Genomic DNA, 13559 nt, shown 5'->3' with positions numbered 1-13559 from the left:
ACATGTCGCGGGGCGTGAGACCGAGTTGCCCAACTGAGACTTTTGCTTTGCAATAAAACCCTACTTTGGGAATACAACCTTGTGTCTGGCGTCTCTATCGTGTGTGGTGACCCGCCTTGTTTCCATAGACGTCAGGGTCCCCTAGGGGCCCCTTTCAGCTTGGGGAAATAGGCACCTTCTATATATTTATAATTAAGGAAACTTATATAAATATTGACATGTTTAAATCTGAACCAAAACCCAAACATCACTCAACCAATTCTCTTACATAAATATGTGATGATGAAGGCTAAAAAATAAATGTTTACTAAACTCTCCTTAATGAATGTTTTCTAGTGTAATGTCTCTTTGAACATCTGTAAATGTGCCATGTGATCCTGACAGTGGATAAAAGCAGGCAACACAATCTTTTGAGCTAAATGGAACTCTGATACCACTTTCGGCAAGAAACAATGACGTACTCTGAGAACCACCTTATCCTTAAAAAGGTAGTACAGAATGGTTTAGAAGAAAGAGCCTGAAGCTCACTCACTCTGCGGGCTGATGTAATCGCTGTTATAAAGGTAGTCTTAAGGGTTAATATTCATAGTGGACAAGAATGCAAGGGATCAAAAGGTGCTCCCATTAGATGTTTTAACACCAAATTCAAGTGCCATATCGGTACAATAAATGGAACCAAGGGAAAGATGTTAGGTCCTTTTAAGAACTGAAGTATAAACTTAATAATAAAAAAAGCAACAAAAAAAAGAAATAGGAACCCTAATCCAGCAAAAGTTTGAAATTGGACAGTGCTGCTAGATAACCATTTACAGATGTAGCAAGAATGATAGTACAAGAAGAGTTTTACATTTAAAAGGACCAATACGCGTATCTCTGCACCAGTTGCAGAACTTAGTCCAACAGCAGCAGTAAAGAGATTTTGTTGCTGGCCTTCTGAACGAAAACAACACCTCCATCACATCTTTCAGAAGTTTCCAATCTTTGTATCTTATCCTCTCAGAAACCAGGTGTGAAGGTTCAGAGTACTTATTTTGTGATGAACGAGACTCCCTCTTGCAAGAGCAAGTCCTCGCTTTGGGGAAGACCAATTGGAGGGCAGATGGCTATCTCTAGAAGTTCCGGGTTTCACGTTCTCCTGACCCAACACGGAGCAATCAGGATCATGGATCCCCTGAACTTTCTCAACCTCCTGTTGACATGATGAATGACGTGGACTGTTGGGAACGCATACAGGAGTGGAAATTCCCAGTCCACTACGAACGCAAGTTCCTCTCTGTGGAAATTCCCTGGATAAGAATAGGTTGCACATCCTGTTGACACTGGATGTGAATAGACCCACCTGAAGGGTTGCCCAAAGGGCAAAGATTTTGAGACGGACTTCCTGAGCTAACTTCCAGAGCGTCCGTCACTATGTTTTCTTCTCCGGCTCAGTGAATTGCCATCAGAGACATTCTTTCTCGTAGTGCCCAAAACCAGAGCTACATTGCTTCTCTGCACAGGGTTAGTGACCCTACACCCCCTCTTTCGTTGAGGTAATACATGGCTACCATATTGTCCATCATTATCAGGACAGTCTTCCCCAGCACAGAAGGCAGAAAAGCCATAGTCTGATTGATCTCAGCTCTAAAAGGGTGATGTAAAGTTTGGACTCCAAATGAAACCAACGATCGCTGATTGAAAGGCCGTTCATATGAGTTGCCCACCCTGTGAGAGGGCATCTGTCACAACTGTCATCTCCGGCCATGGTTGCCAAAAAGGTTCTCCTTTCATCACGTTCTCCCGAAAGGCCCACCACTAGAGATCCTGTGTGACCTTGTTCCATACCTGAAGAAGGTCCATAATTCTGCCAGAGAACTGTGACCACTGGGATCTGAGAGCCCATTGAAGGGACCTCATTATCAAATGGGCTTCTGGCACCAGGAAAATGCAGGATGCCATGAGGCCAAGCAACCTTCAAAAATCGAAGGCCGAAAGATACTTGGCACTCTGACATTTTTGGAGCAGCTGTGAAAGATGTTGAGCCCTCAATTCCGGGGCGACACTTTCCCCGAGGACGAATGCAGGACTGATCCAATAAATGGAAGCTTCTGGGATGGTGTAAAGTTGGACTACTTGATATTCATGAGGTTCGCCTCCTGCCCCCACCAAGTGAGGTTCTGCTGTAGGTGAGCGGGTATAGTGACCGGAGCACCTTGATGAACCGACTCATGGTCCCAGGATGCTGAAAAATGAAGCTGCAGCCTCCTCATTCGCAGCCTAGTGTAAGGGATGGCCAGGAGGCATGCCACCAGTACTCCAGCAGGTGCTGTTACCACCAGGCTGTAGTTACTGTTCTGCTGAGGAAATGAGCAACAGAGGATTTGATTGCTGCCAGTTTCTCTTTCGTGGGGAACACCTTCTGCTCCTGAGCATCCCACAGCAGCCCCAAGAACACCAGGCATTGTGTAGGGTAGAGCTGAGACTTCTGAAGTTGATAAAGAACCCTGGTTCGTAGAGTGTAGCCATGAGTCTGCCCACTGCGTACCTGACCTGCTCGTGGGAGCCCCCTCGAACTAACCAGTCACCGAGGTAAGGATATACTTGGAGGCAGAGGCGTTGCTGGGGTGGGCGAGGGGGCTTTAGCCCTGGGTCTTTTGGTTGTAGCCCCGGATAGGAGCTCAGGAGCTACAACCAAAAGACTTGCTAGCCCTGAGTCTCGACAGTCCCGACATTAGTGTAGCCCCAGATCTTTTCCAAACCTGGCAACACCGGTGCATGGAGGCCCTCTGACCTGAGCAGGGCCACCACCGCATTCAACAGTCTTGTGAACATCCTTGGTGCTGAGATCAGGACGAATGGCAACACTTTGTATTGAAAATGCAAACCCATGACCCCATAACCTGAGGAAGGACTGATAAGGCTGCAATATGGGGACGTGTACATCTGTGTCTTTCAGATCCAGGGAGCATGCCCTGTCCCCCCAACACAGCATCTCTGCTATTGCTCGCGTCACTGTGCAGATTCAGAAAGGAAAGATCTAGGACCACTCGCAGGCCTACCTGGTTCTTCTTTTGAGTGGCAAAGATGCTGGAGTAAAAGCCCAACCACTGCTGAGGGAGAAGAACCTCTTCCACCACCTCGCCCTCCACAAGGGAACATATCTCTGCCAAGAGTGAAGGAGTCCTGATCTGTGGGAGGAGGGGAGGGTGAATAGTGGGAGGGGAAGTCAGGGGAAGCCAGAAGCCTGAGAAGGCGACCGAAATCACCCATGAGTTCATAAAACGTGAGCGCCAAGCTTGGCTGTGCAGGCAAAGCCTGCCCCCGACTAGGGTGCTGTGGATCTGAGAATAGCCATCATTGCTTTTTTGGGCCAGCGGCAGATGACTGGGAGTGGGGGCTGAAAAACGCCCTTGTGCAAAGACTTGTGGTGCGTTTGCCTATGTTGACTGGGCGTCCTGTCCGGTTGCCTGGCCCGGCAGTCCTGGAAACCCCGGAAACCCCCAAAAGTATTGCCCTCTGTCTGATCGAGAGAGGCCTTGTGTGAAGGTTTGGGCTGCTGGCTTGGTGAGTATGGCCAGGGATTTGGCCGTCTGCAAGCTGCTCTTCTTTTTATCGAGTTCCTCGTCCGTGGTGGAGTGGAACAAATCGCCAACCTTGAAAGGCAGATCTAGTATTATGTCCTGAACATCAGGGTTGAATCACAACAGGCAATGCTCCTTCTTGTCTATCCCACATTTAACCAAATGTGCAAGCACATAACAGGAACAAAGCGCAGCCCCAATGTGAAAAGGTTTTTCAAATGGAACAGTGTATTGTAAACAGAAAGTAGCTGGTACCTACCTATCACATGGACTTTGCACGGGATGTTTTCTGAATATAGATCTGGAACAAATGCATAGTCGCCATCATCCTCCACAAGGGAATTTTCTATAATTAACCTGTGGATTCTTTAGATACAAAACAAACAGGAGAAAACATACATTAAAGGCGCCTTACATAACAAATGTGTGTTTCCTGAACAACTAAATCTATCAATAACGCAATAATGTAATCATTGCACTACATTAACTACAGAGATGTTAGCAGAACACCTTCTGAGCAGTGTCACTTTGCTTTCTACTTGCAGATTTTGTTTTGACAATTTTAATGTGTAGCACACACCCACTAATGATTTACTATATTAAGGCATTCATGACACAGTTTGCGGAATGGATGGTAGATTTAGGTACCACATTGAAGGACACAGGTGTGAGAGCAGAGGCATACAAAGTTTGCTGGTATGAAAGGGATAAAGTGATTTAGAGCCTGATTCGTGGAATTTATTTCACTGTTCAAAGTGACAGAAACCCTGATTCGTGGAATTGTACAAAGTGTATTTTTGCAGTGCAAAGTCAGCGCAAAGTCATTTTGTACTGCAAACATTACTTTGTACTAACTTTGCTCTGCAAAAATACACTTTGCACAGTTCCATTAATCAGGGTTTGTGTCACTTTGAACTGTGCAAAGAATTCTATGAATCAGGGCCTTAGTGTATTTATATATCACACTTTACCGTAACCGCAAACCCTACACTGGGAGAGCCAAGTCTACAATTGCTGTCTAAAGTTCAGCCGAAACTGACTGGAGAGGATCTTCAGCATCAGATTATTAGGTAATTATTTTTACCTACACTGTGAAGTATCTTACCTCTCTTGATTTAATTTAATTTCCAATGGTCAGACCAAATTGGTAGTCCACAGATAATGGGCACTTTGGCATGACAACCTTATTATTCATGTAGGTCGAGAATAGCTGATGCTGATGTTTCTTCCTGGACTGATGTGAACTTTGATCAAGTGACTGAAGAGTGATATAAATCATTGCATAGAAGACTACTGAGTGCCCCCCAGGAGATGGTGGTCTTTGGTTAATAGCCAGTATCATAGTTACGCTTAATGTTACATTCCAGGGAAATGGGAGGTCATTTTAGAATGCTATCTTTCATACCCACCTTCCTTTGTGGTATAACTTAATGCGATCACTCCCCAGAAGGAGTTGTCCATTCCTGTACCATCGCCCGGCTACGTTCTCCGATAATTCACACTTTAAGTTGATCTCTTTCCCCAGCATCACTGTAATGTCTGCAAGTGACGCCACAATCTTCAGCGGCCTCACTGAGGGAAAGAAGGCAGTGTGAGGAAAGACATCGGAACAGATCGGGCCCAATACAAGGATCACACCGCAAGGAAGCAGGGATGCTTGCTCAACAGACCGTTGAACTCTACGTTTTCCTAGCATAATGAGAGATCGAAACATTATGTCATCTGGTGTCTCTTCGGTTGTGTATCAAAAGTGAAATAGTAGCTATTAGCCAGAATACAGTGTGAAGTTGTCACCCTATACACAAAAGCTGGCATCACAATGCTACAATAAATGGTACATTCTGCTTGTAGTCTCACCACTGAGCTGGGGAATTGAAAGTGTGTTGGGTCTACATTATCCACTCTTCTCCAAGAGTCGAGGATTGAGGGAGTTAAAATGGATTGACACTGTGCTGCAGCTTGCACTGCTAATGCCTATGGGGTCACTGACCTCTGATTTATAAATATATGTTACATGCACGTGTAAAGAATGATACAGAGAAAAGCACAAAAATGTAACCTTTGCAAAAGATCCACTTATGGTCAGAATCTTGTGCACTACGGTCCAGAATTGCTGACAGCGTCACGGCAGTCAGCATACAGAGACTGTGTTGGACTGGAATAATCCACAAACATTTAATACAAAAATGACACATTTAAACACTTTTTGAAAGTAATTTACCAGTGGAAATTAGGTTAGTCCTGAAAACACCTCAACATTGAGGCATTCTCAAGGGATAGATAATGCCAGGGGAGCAGCTATGGCACAATTGTAGCAAAATCAACTCGTCAACTTTTGTCAAGTGGATAGCTCAGTGGCAATGGTCTCGCCTTGGAAGCAAGACGACGCAGAGCCTCTGGGTGTTGAGCGCATTATATATAACCAAATATAATTATAATGAAAAATGTATTATTTATAACGCTCTGCGGAGTAGATAGTCAAAACTGCAAATGTGCTATTAAATATCACACACGACACACAGGCCCCTGAAAGTGCAGAAAACGATTGAGCTGCATACAACGTACTCTAGAGCCCCTAGGAACCCGGAACATGCAAGGACATTTGAAAACACGCCGTCAATAATAAAGAGGTGTATCAAATGGATGACGTGTTTTGGGTATTGTGCAATATTAGAAATGTTACAGACGATGTACAATAACTTACAGCCAACCTGGAGCTGGGAAGCAGACTGCCCTCCCGTGGTCATGACAGAGTAGGTGGCAGAGTCCCCTCTGTTAGCCTCGTCTAAAATCAGAATGTGCCTCTTGCCATCCACTTTCAGCCGATATCGAGATTTGGGCTCATTCGTAAGCTCCACACCATTCTTGAACCTGACAGAGAAGAGCAACGCAAGAGTTGGTGAACCCCATCCACATCCTGCCAACATGTCACCCCAATGTTCAACCGTGATGACTTTCAACCCTACAGCTGTCTTCTAAGTAATGAGTCAAGATTGGTCATAGCGATACATGCCCCAAGGAGAATACTTTCAGGATTTGTGTTTGATGTTCAAAATGTCTACAGTCCACACAAAGCCATACCTTCTGATCAACAATCTGGAATATTGTAATGGTGAGAGTCTACTCCATTCAGGCTGTGCCATGTAGAATAGCGGCTGACACGTAATGCTATAGAGCGCAGACCGAACGGGCCTACTGCTGAAATAAGACATACAGCCTAGTTTAAAAGTCTGAGAAGTGGGAAGCACATATCGGATTGATCCAATTTGGGATTTGTTCTGTAGATATGAGAGATGTCACGCATGTGCCAGTGGGTGGAAAGTTCCATGAACCCGGGTCTCTCCGCTTGCTTGGAATGAGGTTTTTGTGTGGACCCCTGCCCCCTCCACTCTGGACCGCTTCCCTTCTGCACTCAGCCCCTCTTACCTACCACACGGGGATCTGCTTTCCCCACCGCTTGCCGTATCTCAGGGGCCGTCCATGTTCCTCTTTGACCTGGTGGGTTCGGGCGTGACCCTGGCCTTTCCAATCTTTCCGCCCCACTCCTTTTTTGACAGCCATAATGCAATGTGATTTTTTACAGTTTTTTACTTTTATCACCATGTTTGCATGTCCAATGTAATGACTGCTTACTGCATTTGGTGTGCAGACATATTGGCCGGTGCCCATACATGTTACCTAGCTATGACTAACTGCGGCCAACCACACAACTGAGGCTATTGGACCAATTGAAACACTTTGTATATCTCAAAATATGACACTTATCGTACTACAAAGTTACATATATTTGCTTTCAATTGGAGACCTTTAAAATATTTCCAGCTGTCAAATGGAATCTGAACATTGAGCACTGCTTGCAGCCCGGCACAGCAGGTTTCAGTCCGCTTTCTAGATTTGTGAAAGACAAGACATGCTGGTGCAGGAATGTCAGCCTTCTGCGCCTTACAGTGGCTTATTGCTTGATGCTTTGGACAGCTACATGCGAAAGAGAAAATAAAATGTTGAAGCGAATAAATGAATCTTGTGAAGCTGTAACGGCTCAGCACTGAGTGAGGAAGGAGACATGTAGTGTGTGCGCCACTGGACAGTGAACTGCTACCTTTTTCAGGCTTTAAGTGGATGGTACAGTTTATTCAACGACAGCAATTCATACTAATATTTGACCTGTTCCCAAGAACTTCCACTTTTGGCAGATAAGGGAACCAAGGATCCGGGAGATAAACAGATAATCGTAGACACTAGAGCACATCACATCCCCTAGTCACGATAGAGACACGATGAATGCTTGCAGAGAGAGAGGGCTGCTGCATAGTGCAATGGGCAATGCACCAGTTGCTATGTAGCGTATGCCAGCACACTAGCGCCGTGGGATGGGATGCCTTCCATTGCAAGTCTAGAAAACAAAGTATCCACACAATGTTAGAATATCCCATCACAAGACATGATCAATTGCAAGAAAGGTTTGGAAAGACAAGTTGCCGCTTTAACAAGAATAAACATGGCGGCTGGTAGCATGGCTAAGAGGAGGCTGAGCCAGGCGTGATCACTGAAAACCTGAGAGCCAAGGTAACCTAACATCGTGGGAGGCCTGAAAGCATGCACGGTCAATAACTAGCGGCACAGCATGATTACCATTCAAACCCTAAAAAACACAGAGATGTGTTATGATGCAAAGGTCTGATGGTAGAACAAGCTGCGGGCTACAAGGTGGCAGAGAACAGCACTGACACTTTTCTTCTGTCCCTTATTGACAGACAACTTTTAAACGATAGCCTAAATGTCACAGCTCTGTTGCGCCCATTTTTGATAAAGACTCTGAGGTGACAAACTCTGGAAAGATGTTGGTACACATCGAATGAACATCGACGAGCAGGAACTGTTTTTTGTGTTTTAACTCACAAGTCCGACTGCAAGACTGAAGGTTCTGGGTTGCAGCTCGGCAACAGGCTCTGCATCTTTTAGTTTTACCCTACGGTTCACATACATTTTAGACAATTAGCCTTAAGGAGCCTAATACTTAGAGCAAATCAGGGGTGGAAGCCCTAATGTTTCACCAAGTACATAATTTCCGTTACCTCACCTACCAGCAGCCCACTCTGGTAGGTAGCAGTTTCTAAGCACGTTGTATGTAGGGGTGAGCCCAGCAGCCACCTTCTGAACCTCACCTATCTAGCTGCCTGCAGCCCACACTGGAAGGTAGCAGTTTCTATGCACGTTGTATGTAGGGGTGAGCCCAGCAAGCCACCTTCTGGACCTCACCTATCTAGCTGCCTGCAGCCCACACTGGAAGGTAGCAGTTTCTATGCACGTTGTATGTAGGGGTGAGCCCAGCAAGCCACCTTCTGGACCTCACCTATCTAGCTGCCTGCAGCCCACACTGGAAGGTAGCAGTTTCTATGCACGTTGTATGTAGGGGTGAGCCCAGCAAGCCACCTTCTGGACCTCACCTATCTAGCTGCCTGCAGCCCACACTGGAAGGTAGCAGTTTCTATGCACGTTATATGTAGGTGTGAGCCCAGCAAGCCACCTTCTGGACCTCACCTATCTAGCTGCCTGCAGCCCACACTGGAAGGTAGCAGTTTCTATGCACGTTGTATGTAGGGGTGAGCCCAGCAAGCCACCTTCTGGACCTCACCTATCTAGCTGCCTGCAGCCCACATTGGAAGGTAGCAGTTTCTATGCACATTGTATGTAGGGGTGAGCCCAGCAAGCCACCTTCTGGACCTCACCTATCTAGCTGCCTGCAGCCCACACTGGAAGGTAGCAGTTTCTATGCACGTTATATGTAGGTGTGAGCCCAGCAAGCCACCTTCTGGACCTCACCTATCTAGCTGCCTGCAGCCCACACTGGAAGGTAGCAGTTTCTAAGCACAGTTTTATGCAGGAATGAGCCCAGCAAGCCACCTTCTAAACCTCACCTATCTAGAAGTCAGCTGCCCACACTGGTAGGTAGCAGTTTCTAAGCACAGTTTTATAACCAGGTTACTCACCGTAGTGACCACCTTACTCCTAGTCCATAGTCCCCTTTCCTCCATACTTATGGGACATCTCTCCGTCCTGTGGGACGGGACCGGAGCACTTAGTAAAAAGCATCAAAACATTTTTTTTCAAAAATGTGTCCTTCCTCTCTTTCTGCGCGGGGCCGGGCACGAAGCCGTAAGCCTGCCCAACTTGGCTCCGCCCCGCGCATCGCCCATCAGTCCTTTTCTATCGCCAGGTCAGAGACCTATTAGCAATAACAGAGCAACCTTATTAGAGGGGGCGGCGGGCGGGCGTATGGAGTAAAGGGGACTATGGACTAGGAGTAAGGTGGTTAATACGGTGAGTAACCTGGTTATACTCCTACGTCCCGTCCCCTTTCCTCCATACTTATGGGAGATTCCAAAGCACTCCTAACTGGAACTACGGGTGGATGGAAATACCCCTTATTGAAAAAGGTTCTTCAGCACAGCCTGACCAAACTGAGCATCAGCTCTCGAGCTCATGTCAAGACAATAATGCTTACAAAAAGCAGATGGGGAGGCCCAAGTAGCTGCCCTAGCGATGGACTCCCAGGGGACATTCTTCTGAAAAGCAACCGCAGCTGCCTTGCCCCGCACCAGGTGTGCATGAATACTCTTAGGAGGTTTCAGCCCTTGGATGGTGAAAGACTCCGTAATGCAGGCAGCGATCCACCGAGAAATAGTCGCCTTAGACACCTGCTTACCCTGAGGGTTACCGAAAGTCACAAAAAGCTGAGAAGAACTCCTAAGATCGGAAGTCCTGTCAAGGTGGAACTTAAGAGCCCTTCTGACATCAAGACAGTGCAGAACCCTTTCCGCCTCTGAGGTAGGGTTCAGAAAAAAGACCGGCAGGGAGATCGACTGATTCAGATGGAATTCAGTTACCACCTTTGGTAGAAAGGCAGGGTTTGTCCATAGGACCACCTTGTCCTTGTGAAAAACCAAGAAGGGATGCTCCACTGACAAGGCCTGGAGCTCACTCACTCGCCTTGCTGAGGAAACGGCGACCAGAAAGGACACGCCCCATGATAGGTACTTGAGGTCCACCGTGGCCATGGGTTCAAAAGGCTTATGGCAGAGCGCCGTCAGGACTACATTTAGGTCCCACGGAGAGTGCGGACTACGAACTGGAGGGTAGAGGCGTGTCAAGCCTGCAAAATGCCTATTGAAGACTGAGTTACTCAGAGAGTAGGAACATTGGTCTGTAGAGAGGTAAGCGGAAACCACTGAAAGGTAGGTTCTGCAGGACAGAACGTGAACACCCGACTCTGCTAGGGAAGACACGAAGGACAGTGTCAATCGTAGCCACCCTTGGGTCCAACTGCGTTCCCAAACACCAATGACAGAACCTGAGCCATTTACTCCTGTATTGGGATCTGGTAGAGGGTTTCCTGGCTGCCTGGATAATACGCATGTTATCCATAGACAAGTTAAGATGCTCTAAAGACCTGAACTCAGGCACCATGCCGCCAAGCTGAGCGATTGTGGGGAGGGGTGCCATATCTGCTGCCCCCCCTGATGAAGAAGATCAGGGGTCACTGGTAGCCTGATCGGTGGATACACCGACAGGTGTTGAAGTTCTGAGAACCAAAACCTGGCCAGCCACCAGGGGGCTATGAGTAGAAGGGAGCAGTTCACCAAGTTCTTCAGCTTCCAAATTGCTGGATGGACTAGAGGCAGAGGCAGGAAGGCATAAGCTCTCATGTTGTGCCATGGAATCTCGAGAGCATCCCCCAGAGAGGAGGCTCCCAGCCCCCCTCTGGAAGCATACAGAGGAAGCTTCCTGTTCACCACCGCAGCGAAGAGATCCACCTCCGGTGTGCCCAAACGCAAGAAGATCTGTGAGAGGACCTCTGCCTTCAACTCCCACTCGTAGCTGACCACTGTCCGCCAGCTGAGGGCATCCGCTGTGACATTCAGCTGGCCCGGAATGTGTACTGCAAGCAGCCAGACACCATGAAGCACAGCCCACTCCCAAATCTGGATGGACAGTTCCACGAGGGGGGGAGATTTTGTTCCCCCTTGCTTCTTGATGTAATACATTGACACCACATTGTCCGTGCGTATATGGACCACTTTGTTGGCAATGACCGGTCTGAACGCCTTGAGCGCTAAAAAGATCGCCAGAAGCTCCAAATGATTTATGTGCAGGAGCTTGTCCTGAGACGACCAGAGGTCCGATACTTGTAGAAGATCTAACCTCGCACCCCACCACAGGAGGGAGGAGTCCGTCGTGATCGTCACCATAGGAGCTGGGTCCTGAAAACCCGCACCCACCGACAGGTTGCTGAAAGATGACCACCATTCCAGGTCCACTCTCATGGAATCCGGAATCATTATCAGCTTGGAATCCGGGTCCACCGCCTGACGCCAGGAACTCCGAAGAGCCATCTGGGTCCGTCTCATCTTGAGACGAGCAAGAGGAAGAGCCAGCACACACAAGGCCATGAGGCCCAGAAGCCTCTGCAACCACCAGGCCGACATGCTCTCGACTGCGCAAACATCTGACACGTGGCTAACAGATCTGCCATTCTGTCCCCGGTCAGGTACACTCTGCAGTCGATCTTGTTCCAGTGAAAACCCAGGAAAATCAGGTATTGAGACACCGTCATGGAAGATTTCCGCCAGTTCACCGACAGCCCAAGATGGAACAGGAGCTGAAGGAGAGACTGGAGATTGCTCGCTGCTGCCAGCGGACAAGGGCTGCGTAAGAGCCAGTCATCCAAATATGGATACACATGAATACCCTGGAGACGAAGATGGGCCGCAATCCCCAACATCATCTTTGTGAAGAAACGCGGCGCCGAGCTGAGGGCAAAAGGAAGCCCTCGAAACTGGAAGTGCTCCTCTCCCAAAGAGAAGCAGAGATATCTCCTCTGTGGGTTCCAAATCAGGATATGCATGTACGCATCCTGAAGATCCACCACGCTGAGACAATCGCCCATCTGCAAGGATGAGCGTATCTGGCTGGGCGTGATCATCTTGAATTTCTCTTGCGGTAGGAAAAGATTGAACTGGGAAAGGTCTAGGATGGTGCGCAGGCCAGCCTGGTTGGGTTTGGGCACCGTAAACAGCCGGGAGTAAAAGCCCTCCCCTCGCTCCCCAAGGGGAACGGGTTCCACAGCTCTGAGGTCCCGAAGTTTTTGAACCTCGGCTTTGAGGGAGGGCGAGCCCGAGAGCTGTAAAGGAGGGTTGACGGGTGGGGTAGGGGGTAGAGGTAAGCGGAAGCCCGCCCGAGCGACTGACAAGACCCATCTGTCTTCTGTGATGGTCTGCCACGCCTCCCAATGAGACGCAATGCGTCCTCCCACCGGGGTCTCGTGCGAGCGCAGCAAACCCTCATTTAGTAGGTTTATCAGTGGCGGTGCCACCTGAACATGAGGAGGAGGCTGAGGAGCGGGAGAAACACTGCGTCCGTTGTTGCCTAGGGCAGTTGTTCCCCGCAGGGGTATCCACTCTGCGAGATTTTCTGTCGAGGAAGCCCCTAAAGCCAGAGGAAGGTCGACTTTGCGACAACAGTCTCTGGGTTTTGAAAGGAGCTTTAACCAGGACAGACAAGAATTTAGCTGTCTGAGTGCTATCCTTCGTCTTGGTGAGTTTACATCTGTTGTAGAATGAAAGAGCTCCTTCCCATCGAACGGAAGGTCCAACACCTTGTCCTGCACTTCTTTTGAGAATTTAGTTGCATACAGCCACGCCTGCTGTGAGGTATCAACCCCCAGCATAAGGCCCCGAGCCGAGGTGTCTACGTGATGAGCCGCAGCCTCCAGGAGATCCTTGGCCAAGACCCTGGCGTCGGATAGGCCTCCTTTAAAGTCTTCCAGCTTCTCGACTGGGATAAACTCCTCAAACTCCAACAGACCTTTCCACATCCGCATGTTAGCTCCCGCTAATATCAATTCAAAGTTGGCCTGCCTGAGCTGCAAGGCTAAGTTGGCGAAGATTTTCATCCCGAGGGAGTTGAGGAGCTTGTCCTCCTTTCCCAGAACCTGAGTAG

The 13559-nt window shown here is 48.2% G+C and overlaps 1 protein-coding gene across 13 annotated transcripts in view; it reads right to left on the bottom strand.

The window, feature by feature from the left end:
• The window catches only part of MYBPC1 (myosin binding protein C1), a 1087780-nt gene that overhangs the window by 698554 nt on the left and 375667 nt on the right, over positions 1-13559 (bottom strand). For all 13 annotated transcript variants that reach the window (XM_069629883.1, XM_069629891.1, XM_069629879.1 and 10 more), the window contains 3 exons: positions 6265-6431; positions 4970-5132; positions 3820-3926 (listed from right to left, as the gene is read on the bottom strand). In XM_069629883.1, the coding sequence (XP_069485984.1) occupies positions 3820-3926; positions 4970-5132; positions 6265-6431 (437 nt within the window). The remainder of the gene's footprint in view (positions 1-3819; positions 3927-4969; positions 5133-6264; positions 6432-13559) is intronic.

The sequence above is a fragment of the Ambystoma mexicanum genome, chromosome 12 (assembly GCF_040938575.1).
Source record: "Ambystoma mexicanum isolate Mex_15411 chromosome 12, UKY_AmexF1_1, whole genome shotgun sequence".
Lineage (NCBI taxonomy): Eukaryota > Metazoa > Chordata > Amphibia > Caudata > Ambystomatidae > Ambystoma > Ambystoma mexicanum.
This window is presented reverse-complemented; position numbering and strand designations above follow the sequence as displayed.